The 19,944-nt window shown below is 33.1% G+C and overlaps 1 protein-coding gene across 2 annotated transcripts in view; it reads left to right on the forward strand.

The window, feature by feature from the left end:
• Positions 1-8,336, forward strand: part of COL21A1 (collagen type XXI alpha 1 chain) — a 244,718-nt gene extending 236,382 nt beyond the window's left edge. For both annotated transcript variants that reach the window (XM_031964705.1, XM_031964704.1), the window contains exons 25-30: positions 1,409-1,441; positions 3,411-3,557; positions 3,666-3,720; positions 3,929-4,129; positions 5,211-5,288; positions 7,149-8,336. In XM_031964705.1, coding sequence (XP_031820565.1) covers positions 1,409-1,441; positions 3,411-3,557; positions 3,666-3,720; positions 3,929-4,129; positions 5,211-5,288; positions 7,149-7,336 — 702 coding nt within the window. In that variant the 3' untranslated portion in view covers positions 7,337-8,336. The remainder of the gene's footprint in view (positions 1-1,408; positions 1,442-3,410; positions 3,558-3,665; positions 3,721-3,928; positions 4,130-5,210; positions 5,289-7,148) is intronic.
• Positions 8,337-19,944: the final 11,608 nt, after the last annotated feature.

A 19,944-nucleotide genomic window follows, 5' to 3' on the forward strand; every position in this document is an offset into this window, starting at 1 on the left:
TCTAGCTGTTTCCTTTTAGCTGCAAACGCACAGACATGGTAAGTTTGTAGAATAACTTGTTATATCAATTGACTGGAACATAGAATACAACAAATGAAGCACTGAAATACCAAGGTTTGAAAGCTGCATTATAAAGAACCTCAAGTACTAGGTTCACACATTTATATTTTGTACTGTTGGATGAAATAAGGATTGTGATTCCCAATAATAGAAGGTTATAAGGTAGAATCTACCCATGAGTAAAGAGCTGATTTTATAGCTTCACAATGTTTTGGAAGCTGTCTTAATGATAATGAAAACTTACTCAGCCAACTTTTCCCTTAGCCAAGGTTCTTTTAGGCTCAGTCTTTGATTGTCAGTGTAGAAAATCATTCACTTTCAATATTTAATACATTCGTCCTGAGCATGGCTCTTTTATTTTGCATATAGTAGGTGCTTAATAAATACTTCTTTGATTCATTCATTTTCATTTAATATCTAGTAATACGTGTAATCCATTCTGTAATCTCTGTGTGACAGCTAATACTATTCCCATTACTTTACATTTTAGATTAGTTTCTCTCTAACCCTCTTTCAACAGTCTAGACGGCTCAGATTTGGATATAAGACAAAGTAAAGGGGGAAAAAAAAAGTCTGTCCACATTGTTATTGTAGTTGTTTGTCTTTCCTTCTGTAAAAGAAACAATGATACCAGAAATGTCTTGACTTACAAATGAATTGGATTTAAGTGGGACAGGGCAATGCAAGGTCCATATAAACGTAAGGAAATAAAGGGCAGCCATGTGGCATAGTTGATAGTGCTATGCTTGGAATCAGGAAAACCTAAGTTCAAATATACTCTCAGACTTAATACTTAATTACATACTTAATAGCAGTATGAACCAGACATAATTTGCTTAACTCTGTTTGCCTCAGTTTCTTCATCTGTAAAATAAGCTCGAGAAGGAAACAGCAAACCAATCTAATATCTTTACCAAAAATACTCCAAATTGTGTCATGAAGATTTGGACATGACTGAAATGACTGTGAAAAAAATCAAAGCAATATGAAGCCACTTAATATTATTTAAGAAGGGGAGAGAGGATCAGAATTGTGGATTAGGAAGATGATTTGAGCAACTGTGTTGTGCTTTGTGCAATATTTTGGTTTTAATAATAATAATTATAATACAGAGTGATTTGAGATTGTAAAGAACTTCATAAATATATCATTGCATTTTTTTATCCTTTCATGTACATTTTAGAGAGAATTGCTATAACTTCAAACAAATTTGGGAATTACATAAAAAAATAAAATTGACATTAGTGGTTATGCATTAAGTAAATTGAATACATGAATATCTCTCTCTCCCCCCGCCCCTTTTTTTACATTGTAAAATAGTTTTTTCTCTCCCTTTTTCTTTCTGTAGGGAATACCAGGTCATCTTGGAGCAAAAGGAGAGGTATGTACTTTAAAAACTTAATTTCCCTCATAAGTAATGTTTGATAATCTTCAATGAACATTATCACTACCATGTAATTGTTGAAATTTGAGCACTCAACCTTCATGTTATATTGGATAAATTTCAAAAATTGTTGCTTCTCATTGAATTTTGAGAACATTTGTCCTTATTCTCACTGATATTAAGTTGCTTTAAAACCATTGGTCAGATTCCATTTCCAGGTGGGAATCTGATTTCATCCTTTAATTTATTTTAATAATTTAATTTAACTAATTTCACTCATGAAAAGACAAAAATCACTGAGATAAGCAATAATAGCTAATTGTTGTTATTTCCATCTGGTAAAATACAAAGAATGTTTGCAAAAAGAAATAGGGAGAGTACTGGACTATTATTTAGATCATGATAATAACATTATTATGCTTTCTACAAGAAATCCACCATGATGGGGGCCTCTTCTTGAAGTTGCTCTTTTAATTGATGTATTTTTTGCATCATTACAATTTCTTCTTTCCCAGAGAGTGTTTATATAATAAACTGTATTTTTAAAGAGAAAAACAAAGACTAATCAGCATAACTTATCAATACATTGAAAAATTCTGAAAATATGTACAATGTACATTTGTAGGACTTTAGATCTCTGCCAAAGGATAGGGCTTAATGGATCCTTTCATTTCTCTTCTTTTGAGCCATATTTTCATCATTATAATTTTCTAACATTTACTTTTAATTGCTTTTAATTGTATGTGTGTGTGTGTGCTTTGTGCTTCTTTCCATTTACATTGCTATAGCTATAGAGTATATTGATGTCTTACTTCATAGAATTTTCCATATGTCTCTCTTCTCATCACTTAGTCATTTCTTATAAGGCATTCATTTACATTCATGTATCATAAATGTTTGTTTATCCATTTCCAAATCAACATTTTTTTTAAAACCAATTCATTGCTATTACAAAAATGTTTTGCTATAAATATTGTGGTAAAGGAAATCTTTTTTCTTATCTTGGACCTCTTTGGGATATGTCTATTAATGGAATCTGCAGGTCAAACAATATGGACATTTTAGTCACTTTAAATATAGTAAATGCTGTACACTCTTGAAGGTTTTTTTTATGATATTGATACATGTATTGATATAATCATATGCTTTGGGAAATTTGAGAATTACTCTTTCTAATTGAAATGATGGATTTCTCTTATCCATCTACATTATTAAATTGAAAAAATGTTCTTGAGATACATATTATTAAATTGAAAATATGTTCCTGAGATACATCGATAAGGTTGAGAAAAGAAAAATCACAATTTAGAATTTTTATATTACACATTTTTTATCTCAGTAGTATTATCAATTATATATTTAAACTGTCTTCAGAGTAAATATATAAAGTAAATTCTGATCAAATTGTTACAAGTATTGTGAAAGATAGTAGATAATTAAATCCATTGAACAAATAATTAAAATTCACAAACTGTTCTTTTAAGGTGTTGGCCAATTGTTTTTCTTACAAGCTTTATGTTAATTACAAAAAAAAATCATTTCCAATGAATATTAGAAATGACTGAGGTTTTTTTTTTTCTTAATCTCTACTGATTCATGGTAGAGGTCCTAAAAACCCAGATTTCCAAAATTCAGACAACAGGAAAAGGAGAACTCATTTCATTGAATCAAATAGCCATATAAGTCATAAATTAGAAAAAAAAAATCATTGTTTTGGGTACAAAGTATTCTCTGTTTTCAGAGAGCTTGCAGTCTGAATTATGGGCAAAACTAATTGCCTGTTTTATAACCAATACTAATTGGAAATGAACTTGAATTAAATTTCTTTGAAGATTTGTGTTTTACAGATTTAGCCTACTTAGTTTTTTTTTTTTTAATATACCATGTTGTTGTTGTCATTTGAAGTATCTTCTAAGTTATATCTTATACAGTACTTAAGATTTTGTTTTGTTCTCTTTGGATTTAGAAGGGTGAAAAGGGAGACTCTGGCAGTAGAGGTGTCAGTGGGCCTAAAGGAGAATCAGGGATGGATGGCTTAATGGGCCCTATTGGTCCAAGAGGACAACATGGAGAAACAGGCCCTCGAGGACCTCCTGGATTAGATGGAAAACCAGTATGTTTTGTTTCTTTGGGGATTTTCCCTCCTATATTTTAAAATATGTTCTTTATTGCTTTTTAAGTAACTTTCAAATAAACAATAACACATATATGTCTGATTTAGGGGAGAGAATTTTCAGAGCAATTCATACGGCAAGTTTGCACAGATGTTTTGAGAGGTAAGTATCAAATATATTAAAGAGAGTATTCCCTCACCGGCATAAATATAAAACATGGTATTTGGAAAAGGGTAGGAAAAGAGTCATTTTTGGTGACATAAAGAACTACTATTTTTTTTTAAAATGAAAAAATAGAGTTTGAAATGAAGAATCTAATAATACTTAGTAATCACTTAAGACTATTTCTTGATTTTAATTTTTTTTTTAGCCCAGCTACCAGTCTTACTTCATAGTGGAAGATTACAAAACTGCGACCACTGTCAATCTCAAAAGGGTTCCCCTGGCCTTCCTGGGCCACCTGGTCCAATGGGACCAGAAGGTCCAAGAGGATTTCCTGGTTTGCCAGGAAGAGATGGTGTTCCTGGACTAATGGGAACTCCTGGACATCCAGGGGCTCGAGGGCTAAAAGGTACTTCATTTGCTTTACTATTCAGGGAGAAAGACTGGATTTATGTTGTCATTGTATTAGGACTTTCCAGGAAAGGAAACTATAAATGCAAAATGGCATTTTCTATGTAACCAATGATTATAGAGAGTTGCCTAGAGCATGACGAAGTTAAGTGACTTGCCCAGGGTCACATAACCTTTATATGTCAAAAGAAAAACTTAGAACTGACTTATAAGCAAGTCTCTAAGGCTAACTCTCCATTTGCTATACTACTCTGCCTCTTTTTGATCTATTAAATGAATAAAAATTAATCCTTTCCCTGTAAAATCTCTAGAATAAAGTTCTTATCTTCTCTCTTTTCTACTATCTTCTGTTTATACATTTAAAAAATATCTCAACTTTCTGTGAAACACATTAGAAAACATCAAGGTTTGTGTCCTCCTGGTTAAATGCTTTAGAAAGGCCAAAGTTATGAGCTGTGTGAAATCACAAGATTGAAAATGTTTGAGTTACTCTTTACTTTTGATTAAGATTTTTTTTCTGGTTTTCATAGTGAATCATATACATGATTAATATTTATCAAAAAACCATCTTCCCTTTCATTTTTTTTCAGATTTTAACTTTTCTGTTTCTCAAATGGTCACCATTTTTATTTTTACTAATTTGTAATGTTCTTTATGCCTTGTAGGATTTAATAGATATACTATACTAATTGCAATTATTTTCCTTTCATCTCTTTCCATCCCAAATCATATAAACATTTTTGAGCTTCTCTTCATTGAAGTAGTAAGAGAAAATTTTGGGGTTCCAAAAAACAACATAAAACCACTAGTCAATTTCTGTAATTCTAATTTCATGTTGGGCCTTTGATTTACTCCAATAACTATACTTGAATAAGTAATTGTATAAAATTGCATTTGATGTTCATTGCAAATAAAATTGAATAAACAAAAATGGTAGATCGCAACACTGTTTATTGAAAAAATAATAGTAATTGTTCTCTCCAGGCATATGTTTTATCATCCTGCCCCATCGCCAAAACAAACAAACAAATAAACTTGAGTGATTTTTTAAAGAAAGATAATAATTTATTATTCTGTAGGACAACCAGGAAGAAATGGGGCAAAAGGTAACCAAGGCTTTGGGCATCCTGGAGAACAAGGCCCCCCAGGCCCTCCAGGTAAGAGTTTACATACATCAATTAAGTATTGCATATTTGTTTCAGGAATACACTAATAATGAGTGATATTAATAGGCAACATTTATATGGTACTTTAAGATTTGCCAAGTACTTTAGAAATTTTGTCTCATTTTATCCACTTTAATACATTTAATAGAACTGGCTTCTTATCATCTAAAGGTCTTTCATGCATCTATCAAATTATTTTTTTAATCAAATTATTTTTTAATACCTAGCTAATTCTGCCACAAGGATAATTAGGTGGTACAGTGGGTAGAGTATCAGGATTGGAGACAGGATGACATGAATTCAAATCTGCATCAAAACACTCCCAAGCTTTGTAAACTTGTGCAAAATCACTTAACCCTGTTTACCTCAGTTTCTTATCTGAAATGACAAATCATTCCAATATCTTTATGAAAGAAACTGCAAATAAGATCCCACAGAGTTGGAAATGACTGAACAACAACACAGCTTTTCTTTTAGAGAAGCTTGGTGGCACAATGGCTAGAATGCCAGGTCTGGAATCAGGAAGACTCCTTTTCCTGAGTTCAAATCTGGCCTCAGACACTTACTAGCTGACTGACCCTAGGCAAATCACTTAATCTTATTTGCCTCAGGTTCCGTATCTTAATGAGCTAAAGAAGAAAATGACAAACCATTCCAGAATTTTTGCTAAGAAAAAACTTCAAATGGAGTCATGAAGAGTTGGACATAACTGAAAAACGATAGAACAAGAAATTCTGCCATCTAGTTTGTAGAGTGGTTTTTCTGATGTCTAACCAATCTAAACCCTGATTTCTTCAGAGAGGAATAGGCAGCTTTTGGGAGTGTGAGTTCTGAACTGCTAAAGATATTCTAGTGAAGGCTGGATGACCACTTGAAAGTTATTTTTGTAGAAAAAGGATTCACTTTTAAGTATTATGAAACTAGATCATGACCTTTGGCATACTAATTCTGAGAGTGTGCAATTCTGTATCCCTGACTAATTTTTGTGGCTTAGTAAAGCCACATTTGAGTTGAATATAGTAATTTGATTAGTGCTAGAACAACTGGTCATTAGCCTAAAAAATATACTGAATTTTGAAAATAAGTTGGGATGCACAAAAATAATAAACAGATAACAGAAATTATATATTTCAAAAATATTAGATCTTTAATTTTTTATTTTTTAAATGATTTTTATTAGATCTTTTATTAAGAAATAATAAAAATATTTGTCTGTTTGTACCTTAGTACAACTATCTTGATTTATTATGAAATGCCTCAATGACTCACAGACTCATAGGAGCATAGATTAAGATTTAGAAGCTTGGATGTCATTTATTTTTTCCTTATAAGGAAAATGAGTTCAAGAATTTTAATATCATATAGATAGATGTTCAGAATCACACAGGCAATAAATAGTATTACTGAGATTTGAATAGAGGCCTAGAGTCAGGAAGACCTGAATTCAAATTTGGCCCACCCCTGCTATTTATTGCCTGTGTGATTCTGAATGACAACAACAAAATAACAAGAAATTATATTAATGTTTCTAGAGTTATGGTTTAATTAATTCAGTCATCTCCAACTCTTTGTGGGCTCACAAGCCCTATTATCTATGAGGTTTTCTTGGCAAAAACACCTAGAGTGCTTTGCCATTTCCTTGTCTTGTGGACTGAGACAAATAGGTTAAAGTGATTTATTTACACAAGGTCACAAAGCTAATAAAAGATCTGAGGCTAAATTTGAATTAAGGTCTTCCTGACTCTTGGCTAAGTGCTTTATCTATTGAAGGATCTAGCTTTCCTGTCTAATGTAATAGATGAATATAATCAGAAAGTTGTCTCTTCATTGATTAATACTATTTTGTTGTAGGTCCTGAGGGTCCTCCTGGAATTAGCAAAGAAGGGCATCCTGGAGAACCAGGTCCACCTGGCAAAGATGGTGACCGTGGAAATCCTGGAATACAAGGGCCAACTGGACCTCCTGGAATCTGTGATCCATCTTTATGTTTCAGTGTGATTGTTGGAAGAGATCCATTTAGAAAAGGGCCGAACTATTAATCTGCAATGACTTTATTAGCAGACTAGGCTTGGTGCTTTTCTTTTATGGTCTTTCAAGTCTCAGGAAGATTACTGGCAATAATCCCTTGAAAAGGAACTAAAGTACCTCGGTTTTAGAAAGAAACAAAGAATGAATAATGAAAAGATAATGCTACTTCTGGGTTTCAAAGATTTCTCCAGATGAAGCCTTTATATTAGATGCATTAATGAAATTGGGAGGATTCCTTATGAGTCCATTAATTTGAATTAAAATTGAATAAAATTAGCTACCACCATTGCCTTGCAGCAGTGCAGTATTAATTGATCAGATGCCCACCACTGTGAAATGTTTCACATTCAGTCTCCATACAGTAAATCATTTGATTTCAATTTCATGTTTGTGTGAATTTCATGATTATGTATGCTTCATATCTCATAGTTCATGCTTGTTCATTAGTCAAAGGGGAAGATGCATTTGGTTATTGAAAACTACATGAAATTTCCTTTATATGCATATAATTTCCCTCACAGACTGCTTAATGACCACAATGTTTAACTTAAAACCAGCTAGGAAAAATAATGCTAGACAGATGATACTAAAAAATGCAGTTTGTTGTAGGAAAAAGTCATTTTCATCATTATTCTCCTGCATGTTCAAAAAAAATTATGAGACCTTCATTCCCCATGCTCTCTACCTAACTGCAATGTTTGTTGTACCCCTTCATTTTCCATTTTATTCACTACATGTGTATGTTAATGTATGTTAATTTTTGTATGTATCCCTAACAGGAAAAAAGAAAACAAAATAGGCTTCAGTTAAAAGGACAGCAGTTGCACAAATCCCATTGTGCTTTGACCAATTAAGGCAGATGGTTAAATTAATATTGCACAGTCATGTACTGTACAGAAAAGCTTTTATATAGATGTGATTTTCAAGTGTTTGGTTTTTCAGTTGTCATGCTATAACTTTTGTACTGTGCTTGACATTCATGGTCAAATAAAATTTTGTACAGATTCTGAAGTTGATGATAGAAACCATTATTTACAATTTTTATTACTTTCATTTCCATTCACTTTGCTATTTAATGGTGCAGTCAAAATTTTAGGGGCAGCAAGGCAACTCAGCGGATAGAGTACGAGGCTGGAGTCAGGAAGATTCATTTTTCTGAGTTCAAACCTAGCCTCAGAACTTTATTAGTTATGTGATCCTGGGATAGTCACTTAACCCTGTTTGCCTGTTTCCTCATCTGTAAAATAAGCTGGAAAAAGAAATGGCAAACCATTCCAATGTTTGTGCCCAGAAAACCCCAAATGGGGTCATGTCAGACATGACTGAAAATAACTGAACAAATTTTGTATCTTTCAGGCATTTGTGTTTATCTAGTGGTTATCTAGTACATGTTTTCCTACTTCCAAAATAACTATTTCTTCTAACCAATAAATAAATTTTAAGGGTAATCTGAAATACTCTTCTTCTCAACTCGACAACTCAACTCAACTCAAAATAAGAGTCAGTTATGGCTATTGAGATTCTTTGAATTTTCCCACATGCATGTTCATCTAAGTAATAAGATTAGAGAGTTATAGACCTCAATTTGGAAGATATTTCACAGGTAGTCCTACCCCATTTAATAGATGAGGAAAGTTAGTCCTAGAAAGGTAAAAGAATTTGCTCAAGATCACATGGGTAATAAGCAACAAAACTGGAATTTGAACCCTCAAAAATAAAAGTTTTAAATCAATCCTCTAAAATCAAGGTCCTTTCTACTATATCATACTACATCATTACCAGCTTTGCTTGAGTTGGAGTATGTATATATTGAATGCCCAGATTCCTGCCCCAGGCCTGTAAGTATACTAAAACTCCAGGGTGGTCCCAGATTAAAATTTAATTAAAAATGTTTAACAACAGAAATAAAAATACAAACATAATGTTAATCTATGGTTTTCTAATCCCTAGGCTTATACTTTGTATTTTTGTTTATGCTTTGAACTACTATTTCAAGTATATAACACCAGGTAGACAACTGGAATTGTAATTATAGCTGCAAGATTATTATTATTTTGCATACCATGGAATAAAATACACTCATCTAGGAGTCCACAAATCACAGTAGATATAGAATATATTTTAAATTATTTTTTTCAATACTTGAGTATTTATTTTTTCCCTCTCTACCAAAACCAAATGCTTGTAACAAATATATACAAAGTAACAAAAATGAGTGATTTTAAAGACTTAAGATCTCTGATCCACATAATGATAAACTGAAATTTTAGAGCAGAAAAAGAATACTACCCCTTCTATGACAGAGAGTGATGAAACTAACATGCAGAATGACATATGGAATATATCTTGATGTTTGTCCATTGTTCTCAAAGAGGACTAATGACATCAGGAAGGTGATGCCTTAACTTGCAAGTGAATTGGATTTAAGTGAGGCAGGGCTGTGCAAAGTCACCAGCCTTACTCTCTCCTCCAGAGCTATCTGGGTCCAGTGACAAGACATAGATCATGAAGAATGGAAATGTTCCAGGTCTGTTTGTCTAAGGCTATGCCCATTCAATGATTAAAGGTAGGTAAGAAAAGGAGGCCTCTTTTACCTATTCAAAAAAATAATAATACTATTCAAGGAGGGCAAGATCCACAGGGTTTCTGGTCAAAGAAGAAACAATTATTATTTACACTCACCATCAAAACCCGAATAGTTACTAACAGAGGTTTGGGCCACAACTTATTATTTGGTCAATCAATGAGAGCCAGAGTCATTTGGATTTAAGGCATATGCATGTAGTTCTATTTGAATTCCAATGGACTTTACCAAAGCCTAGTTTTTTCAGAGCTCTATTTCAAGAAATCCTTTGGTAAAGTCCATTGGAATTGATTTCATAAATTCACTATACTCCAAAAGCCACAACAAGTTTTGTCCAGGTTCTAAACATGTCCTTGCCATAGATTTCCAGTTATAAGGGGTTAATATTTCATAAGCCAAACTCTCTAGAAACATCTTAACATAAGATGATATAGCCCCATAAAGATTGCAGCCCTTTTTCAAATCCTTAATTTTTTCCATATCAAAAGGAGTGTATCTTCTCTTTTGTTGATCTGAAGAGTCAAGCTCTTCAATCACAGGGTATGCATTTATTAAATCAGATACATCCTGTCCTTCATTTTTTGCCTTAACAAGTGCTTTTTGTAATCTTGTCATAGGCTGCTTCATAGGTGGTGCTGATTGTGTTACTGCCTCTCCCCCTCCTCCTTCTTCCTCCACCAATGAAGGATTAATTGAGGGAAGCAAATCAGGGTATGGGAAATGCTCCTGCTGTGAAGTGCCACACTCAGAATTGTACTTAACTCCATTATCTGATTCTTCATCCTTTTTACTTAGTTTATTTTGATCCTCCCATCTTGCTCTTTCATCTTTTTCCTTATTCTATAACTTAAATAATTTCCTAAAGCCAGTTGTATTAAATTGTATGTATAAAGTGTATCTCTGGAAATTGAGTCAGGTCTGTTTTCATTGTAGAATTGACATAGTTGCTCTCCTACTAATTTCCACTCCTCTAGATCCAATTCTTTTCCCATAGAGAACCAAGGAGATGTGTACTGTACAGTTTCTAAAATTTCAGTGATCTGTTCCCAAATTATAATCAAACCTTGGCTTTTCATAAATCTGACAATGCTCTCTACCCATTTTCCTTGACTTGAAAAAGAAGGCTATTTTCTAAACATCTGTCCCATTTTAGCTGAAGTACTATTTTAGCCCTTTATTTGTCTATTTTTGTACTCACCTAATTTCTGGGTTGAGGAGACTTTTCCACTGGAATCAGGATCAGAGACTTTTCCACTGAAATCAGGATCATGTCTGTCCCACGTTCGGACACTAAAATGTAATATTCTTCTCTAAAATGTAATATTCTCTGTTGAGGTTTCCTTGGGGTCTCTGGAGGCAGCCTTCGTTTCAGTTCAGTAATCACCGCAGCCAGGTATTAAAGTTCAAATCCTTTATTGTCTCTTTCCAAGTCTTATCTCCTTTTCTGGGTCCTGGTTAGCTTTCTTAAAGGTCTTCTGTAGTCTTGGTTCCCAGAGCTTGAGCTCTGGCTTCTGAATCTCCCCAAATGAATCCTGGTTAAGGCTCCTCTTTTAAAGGTGTGAATCTTGTACAACTCTAGTAAGTATTAAGTACATGTACTGAACTAGAGAACTGTTAAATACCATGCTAAATAATCATTGTCTCTATCAATTCCACTGACTTAGTACCTTGTTTCAAGTTCTGACCCATAACATCCTAATATATTTTTCTCCAATGCTGTTAAAAAACAAAACAAAACAAAAAAACAACACCTGAAGATGAGATAGTAGTGATCCAGGATTTTCATGGTATTCAGCAATTTTATATCTTTTTTCCTTGTTTTCTCTTTAGAGAAGATTGGATAAATCCATGCTAGGATAGTAACTAGTTCATTGAGACCTTAAGTGTTATTAAGTGACCAACTCCTATCAAATAAATCTCCCTAAGGATGCAATCCTAACATTACAAATAGTTTCTTATTGTGTCAGAATGCCCTTGTGGGTGCTAAAGTATCATACTTCTGTGGTAGACATGGCTAAAAGACAATGAAAATCCATTAGAATATATTTAAATGAATATTGATTATAATAAATATTATGTGAAATCATTGTTTATCCCAATTTAGTAGGGAAACTCAGTCTGGTACAATTGTTACTAGGAAACACGATGCAGGAAACTTATTTTGTTTTGAGAAGAATTTAGAGTTTGGGTCTCCCTTCTTATTCTGCATGGAATACTGAAAACCTTGATTTGATAGTAGGCTTTTATAACAATATGCCATGTTTCATTCAAACTATTAGGAAAAATTCTAAAATAATACTTTTGCTTTAGTGACCATATGAATGGATAGTTAGAAAGCTAAAGGTTGACTTTAATTCCCAATTTTTCTTCCCCCCCTCCCTCCAAGTGGTTTTGCCATTGGTAAAATGCTCTACCATTAGATCAAGTGTATGACTTTCAACTCAACTAGAAAACATTCTTACAGTGTATCCCCAGCAGATGGCAGCAAAAAGCCAAAGCCATTATGTCTTTTACATACTACACTAATGATGTTCACACCATGTTTACATAATTACTAATTCATTTTTATTAGCTGAACACAGTGGAGTAACTTAATTACCAGTTTATTCCCTCCAAAAGATGAATACCATCAAGATGAACTTGCCATCTAAAGTAAACAAATAATCATGGCTAATGAAATAGTCTATTAGATGCTCCCTCTGTTCTTAGATTTGGACAGGCTGACTTTTGTTGTTTGGTGATCTTCCCTTTAATTAACTACAAGAAACAGGATTGTCAAGCTTAAGGGAAAGTCTGTAGCTTTTCAAATACTTAGTTCCTGTTTCCTTAAGTTTCAACAATAATTTAAAACTGTAATTCAGAGCATGATAAGACACTATTTGACTAACCTAAGAAGAGAGTTCCCATTCAAATGTCAAAGAAAGACTGAATGAATCTCTTAGTTTTCAAAACACATTAGTCCCAAAAATGGAGTGTCTTGTATAGTTCACTGAAAACACAAATGATACATTACACCATAAGCAGGAATAAAAAGAGTTCTCTTCATGCTATTTTTACATATGTAATCAAAGAATAAGTAAAAGTTAGGGGAAAATCTCCAAATCTCAATTCCACATATTTTAAAAATGATAATTGAGTTCTTTCACAATTTTTCATCTCAAAGTTTATTTTTTTGTTTGTTTCTGGCCTCTGACTTTGATTTTTCATATCCTAAAAGTGGAAGCAAGACTAGGTTCTAAGTTGAAGTAGTTCTCATTATGGTAACTGACCAATGTTCAAATGTTCTGATAGGCTCTTCTTTTCCTTCCCTTCAAAGAAAAGGAATGATTGGCCCTGATCCTTAATACCATCCAAAGACAACATAAATATAAAAGTTATTAATTTTGAAATACTGTTAGAAGAAATGTACAAGCTATTTAAAAACTAGCTTTAATTAAATACAGAACATATTAAAAGAAATTTAGTATTTTGCTATTTTTTTAATTTGCAAGAAAGGCCATTTTGAATCTCCTTCAAGCATTTTCTAACCTTTACTCATCAAATTAAGAGATACTCTTAGCAGTATTGTTAACTTGTAGAAAGGCACCTCCATTTTCTAGGTGAATACTTCAATATATCAAAGTGAATCAATTACAAATAACAAACTATTATATAAAGAGGAATAGGTACTGGACTTGTAATATTACCACCCTGATGTCTTGATCTTCTTTGAGAACAACAAAAGGAACGAGTATAAGAAATTTTCAAAGAAGCAAACTCCTTCCATTAAGACAAGTTCTACCATTTATAAAACTGATAGTCTTAAAGAGTAGGATTTACTTAGAGCAATTGTGCCAAAGCAAATAGAAATAGGGACTCCTAATTTATACATAAGAATCCATATGAGCCATAAGTTGACTTAGTTTTAAAATGTACTGTTTTCTATTTTTACTATTATTGTATTTTCATTGATTTTGTTTAAATATTTCCTAATTTCCTTTTAGCCTGGTTTGGATCTATATTCAGGGAATGTTTGACACCTCTGACTTAAGAGTAGTGAGAGGTTTGATGACTTGACTAATAAGCTTACAAAGATGGTATGCAGCAGAGGGAATATTGACCCTAGGTTTTCCTGGCTCTGAGCCTTGGTCTTTGTATGCTATTCCAGGCATGCTTTCAGTGGTAGGAGTGACATTGCAGAGAAAGAAAAATAATATTTTATGGGCTCAATTACACGATATCAATAGGCAAGCTTCCTATTTATGGGATGTACATATTTGTAGAGTTAGGTAGCAGCTTTGTCTTGGTGAAAATAGTGACAAATTAAATATTAGGAAATAGACTTCCTTGAAAGCTTAAACAAATAACAGCAACACAAGTATTTCTGTGAATGGAACATTCTCTTAGTTAAAGGGAGGTGCCAAGGGCTTTTCTCTGTAGTGGTTTTGAACAAGTTTGTGGTCCTATCTCACTAATTTTCTTCTGATCTTGGGTTATGAATTTCAGCACAATAAATTTTCATTAAAATGAAAATCTCCAAGATTCTGCTTTCCCAGGCAGCAAACTTCTGTAAAAGTAATATGAATTTTGGATTATTAGTCAGATTTTAACTAAACTGTTGATATCCAAGTCTGCAAATGTCATAACTATCCCTGTAAGTATAATTGCTCTATCTCTTGGCAATATAATACCCAAGCTGGAGGAACACTTCAAACGGGATGAGGAATAGCTAAACTTTTCCTTCTAAATGCTAAAACTTTTCCTTTTTAATTATGTTGTCCTTTAAGATAGACCTTTGGTGATCAAAGTAAAATTAGGTATGGAATAAATTTGAGAAAAAAGATAGAAAGTAGTCCACTGCTACCTCCTGTGACCTTGAAATTTGGTCTTTCTTTGGATATGAATTTTCTGATCTATAAAGGGAAGAGTTTGGATGAGATGATTAATACTGTTCTTTCAAGTTCTAACCATTTTTCATTTCTAACTTCTGGTGGCACCAAAATATTTGGCCACTTATACTGATCTAGATCTCTCATTCAAGAAAAGGGGAAATAGTACTTAATTATTATATTCAATTGGCATCTCTGTTGCAATTATGAGAAAGCATAGAAAGTATCTTGATTTTTTAAAATTTCAGTCATGTGATTTGGGATTCATTAGGGAAGAAAGACTAGGGCTGGTTTGTGATTAATACATCAGATAATCCTGACACAAATAGATCCAACTTAACTTCAAAAGCATTGCTAAATGCCTCCTAAATGTATAGGTCCCCACTGGCATAGGGGGGATAGGGAAGCTTCAGATGGACAAAGCATGGTCATTGCTTACAATTGAATTGGGAGAAGGAGGTAGATAAGAAATGTATAATGCTATAATGACAAAATACAGCATGTTAAGCCAAGATATAAAACAAATCTCAAAAAGGAAAGGTCATTTCTTAATGGATATGATGAAGGAATTATGAAGTTAGCTAGTAACAAGATCAACCCGGGACCATGGGGACAAAGGACCAGACACTGATGAGCTGAATCCTTTTGGTGCATTTTCTCAGAAATTATCTCTAAGTAGGACCATAATCACCCAGAGATTTCATAGGCATTTTTTTTAACTTTGGAAGACACCTGGGTCTGAAAGGAAACTAAGCAAAGTTCTAGTTACAGATTTTTAAAAAGCTTTTATGAAAACTTCTTTCTGAATATTTAGTTTCCACCATTGTGTCTTCAAGTCAAATTGCTGTCTTTACATATAAGCACAGCCCAAAGATTACAAGTTTGTTCATATATCTTGTAGTTTGATCTTTAAATTAGAATTTTTCTTTTCCCACCATATATTTCCCTGTCTGTGGTCAATTCACTGTGATCTTCTCTTTTCCAAGTTACTTATCATTTGATATATATTTTTATAGAGAACTAGTATGGTATATAGAAAGACCCAGGGCCAACTCCCACATCTGATACATACTGGTCTGAACAAGCCAATTAACTCACTCGCTGAGTATAAATGGCATCAAAGATGGCAATCTGCAATAGTAGAGGCAGTGTTCTTAATCAAGTAATTTCTGTGCAAATGAAGTGACAGGTCCAATTCCTATCCTCGTCTTCTATCTCTATTTTTATATGCTTCATAGTTATTCTGGAAGCTCCATTCTTCCATATATATGCTTATATACAATATATACACACACATACACACATATACAAATATGTAGGAAGGTTGCTGTTGTTTAGCTATTTCAGCCATTTCAACCCTTTCTGTCCATTTTTAGGGTTTCTGCCATTTCCTTCTCCAGCTCATTTTACAAATGAGGAAACTAAGCAAAGAATTAAGTGATCTTACTGGGATCACAGAGCTAGTAAGTCTTTGAAATTAGATTTGAATTCAAATTTTCCTGACTCCAGGCCTGACTCTAGTGTCCTCACCAGTTTTCTTACTCCCAAATAAATACTCCTTGATACAATACAACTGGCCTCCTTGCTATGCTACAAACAAGGAACTCTTTCTCATCTTTGGGAATTTTTTCTGATTTTCCTCAATTTTTGGAATTTCTTCCTGTTTGTCTCTTTCTATTATCTTCTTCACCTTTCTTGACTCTTTTTATATTTCCACTGCTTACTCAGCACACCCGTCACATAGTAAACACTTAATAAACATTAATTGACTAATGAATGTGAATTCAATATTTTAATTTATTTCCTTATTTTACTCTCTAGTTGCAGCCTTTTCTACTTTGTTAAAACATCACCAAGGTGGACATTGACAGATATATCATTGATATCATCATTTATCCCATGGATCAGCTAAAGCTGATCATTATTCTTGATTCATGTCTCATTGCTGAATGGTGGCATTAAATTATATATCTTTATTATATTTCTTGTGTCATTCTGCACGTGTTTACTCTACTCCAGCTTTTTAGATAGTATTATTCAGTAATTTTTCATTTGTGTCCACCACTTGATGACTGCATTTGGAGTTTTCTTGGCAAAGATACTGGAATGGTTTGCCACTTCCTTTGCTTATTTTCCAGATGAAGAACCTGAGACAAACAGGGTTAAGTGACTTGTCCAGGATCACATAGCTTCAAAGTGTCTGAAATTACATTTGAACTCAGCTTTTTTGACTCCATTCCTATCACTCTATCCACTGTACCACCTCAATACCTTTCAGAAAACAATCAAGAATATTTCACAATTCCACTAGATAAAAGAGTGGGTCATTACCATTTTCTTTTGTTCTGGTATAATGGAATTATGATTTAATATTTTGACAAATGCTAGGTACTCATAAATTTCTTCAAAATATATGTTAAATGCCTACTCTATGGCATCATTCATATAATACACAGCTATATATGTCTGTGAGAGAGACAGATGGAGAGAGGAGGGAAAAGGGTAAATAAAGCAATTTCTATACTCCTAACGCTTATGCATTAGTTGATAATCTACCTTTTCTCCATGAATAATAAAGATCACTTTTTTCTTCATTATTATACTTTAAAATCACCTATCTTTCTCCTCTACCTCTAGGAATCACTAACTTACTTCAAGCTTAATTTCTGGCACCTCTTCCTACATGGATTCTTTCTCTGATCTCCCAATGCTTAGAAATTTTCTTTTTATCCATTTATCTGTCAATATAATACCTTAGTCCCCCCAAAGAAAATATAAGCTCCTTGAGGGAAGCGATTATTTGCATTTATTATCTCTGTATTTCTAGTGTCAAGAATGGCATAAAAACTTAATAAATGTTTTATTGAATAAAAGAATGAATGAAAGAAGAGGAAAAATATTAAGCTAGTTAACCATTATGGTTAATTTTGCTCTATGGAAAAATAAAATGCTGGCTTAAAAATTAAGCCAAAGAATCAGTCTTGAGGGAAAAAGATGAAAATGAGACACTCTGGAAAGGAGGATCCATGAGCAACATAAACAGTTCTGGAATAAAACATTGCTATGATCCTTAAACTCATTCCTTGTACTGAGTCACTGAATTTATGTGCATGCTTTCTGGTGACATGGATGTGTTATCTAATTGTCAAAGGAATAATTTCTACTCTGGCATCAAATTCTGAATTCCACAGTACTAAGTGCTAATGAAATAGGGTGTTGGATAGGAAAATGAATATTAAGAGAAGTGAGTATCAGGCATTTTGGTACTTTAGAACCAAAATTTGGCCTGAAGGAGAAAGAAAGAAAAAACACCACTAAACTATTCAGTCTAGTATTATCTAATTTCTACATTGGAAATTGGCAAGAAAGTATTGTTTCCCAAATATGTATTTACACACAAAAAATTTTAAATGCCTATCAAAGCACAAAGTTCTTACATAATGTCTCCCAGGGGAAAAAATGCTGAGGCTGAAAAAACTCACAATACTTTGTGTGTCTGATTACACAGAAGAAACATGATTTATAAACCCAATGAACCAAAGAATGGGGTGTTTTTTTTTTTCCTTTTTTCAGTGTATTACAATTTCAAAAGAACCTGGAACAGGCCTTTCTTCTTTCCTTCCTGCTTGTGTCAAACCACAAGTTATAAAATAAACTTTGTCTTATTTGGTTTGAACTCATTTAATCAAAACAATCAGCTATGATGGTTTTTATTTGACTTAACGAGTAACTTTTTCTTACTTTCCCCCATCCCTTTATATTAAAATTTTTTCTTCCTTGAATTGTGATTTTTCCTTAGTTGTATCAAAAATAATTTTCATAGGAAGTAAAGTAGAATGAAAAATGTTCTGAATTTGAAAAAAAGAAACTGGAATATGCATCCCAGATCTCTTGTGTAATCTTGGGCAATTCACTTAATATTTATTGACTTAATTTTTTTTGCATAAAATATGACAGGTATTGTGGGAGGTCAGCATTATATTCCATAGTCTCTTCCACAGGCAAAGATAGGGTTATGAAACCAGGTAGAGGGAGGGAATAATAGAGTGGGAGATGGTACAGTTTTATTTCAGGCAGAGGAAATAGTATTAACAAAAGTATGTAAATGGATAAACATTTTCTAGAAAAGAAATTAACACAAGATGTATCTAAGAATCTTAGAAAATTAGATATAAAAAAGGATCTTAGGAATCTAATCAATCCCATATTTTTTAATAGATGGCTTTACTGGTCCCCTTCACACCACACATTCTGCTATATTCTAAGTTGGAGTTAATAAGGCATCACATTAACATAGTTATCATGGTAACAAGCAGGGAAAAGGAGCTAAAAAATAAATCATCAAATGTTGACTCCACTGTCACTCACTATCTATGGGACTAAGGGTTAAGTAATTTATTTCTTAAACCTCAGTTTCCTCATTTGTAAAATGGGAATAAAATTTACATTACTTACCTCATGATATTATCACGCATATTTCATGGGATAATTAAGGTAAAGCCCTGTAAAAACTTCAAATTTGTATTATGATATTAAAATCCTTTCATATACATTTCAATATTTTAATGGTTCTGTGATCTCATTACTCATTCACATAGATATTGCCTTTATAAGTGTAATTTTCTCTACTCATGATTTCTCAAACTCTTCAATTCATATTCCTCTTCCTTCATCTTCTAGGTCTTTTTACATTTCGCGGATATCCTTCTATTTAGTGTCAAAATACTCTTCTCATTCTTTCATCTTTGCTAAAGACCTATATCTTTCCTTCCCTTTGTGGCTAAACTATAAAGATCATTTGCAGTTTTGGTGTTGTTCCGTTATTTTTAGTTATGTCTGGCTCTTCATGACCCCATTTGTATTTTCTTGGCAAAGATACAGGAATGATTTGCCATTTCTTTGACTAGTTCATTCATGAAGAAACTGAAGCAAACAAGCTTAAGTGACTTACCATATCTAGTAATTGGATTAGGCCAGATTTGAGCACAGGAAGATGGGTCTTCCTGACTCCAGCATTTTATCTACTGTGCCAGCTATCTGCCTGACAGATTCCTCCATTTTCTCTTCTCCCATTTTACAGTTTGGCTTCTAACCTCTTCATTCCTCCAAAACTCTCTCCAAAGTGACCAGTGATCTCTTAGTTGTCTAATATAATGGTTTTTTCTCA

This window comes from Sarcophilus harrisii, chromosome 4 (assembly GCF_902635505.1).
Source record: "Sarcophilus harrisii chromosome 4, mSarHar1.11, whole genome shotgun sequence".
Lineage (NCBI taxonomy): Eukaryota > Metazoa > Chordata > Mammalia > Dasyuromorphia > Dasyuridae > Sarcophilus > Sarcophilus harrisii.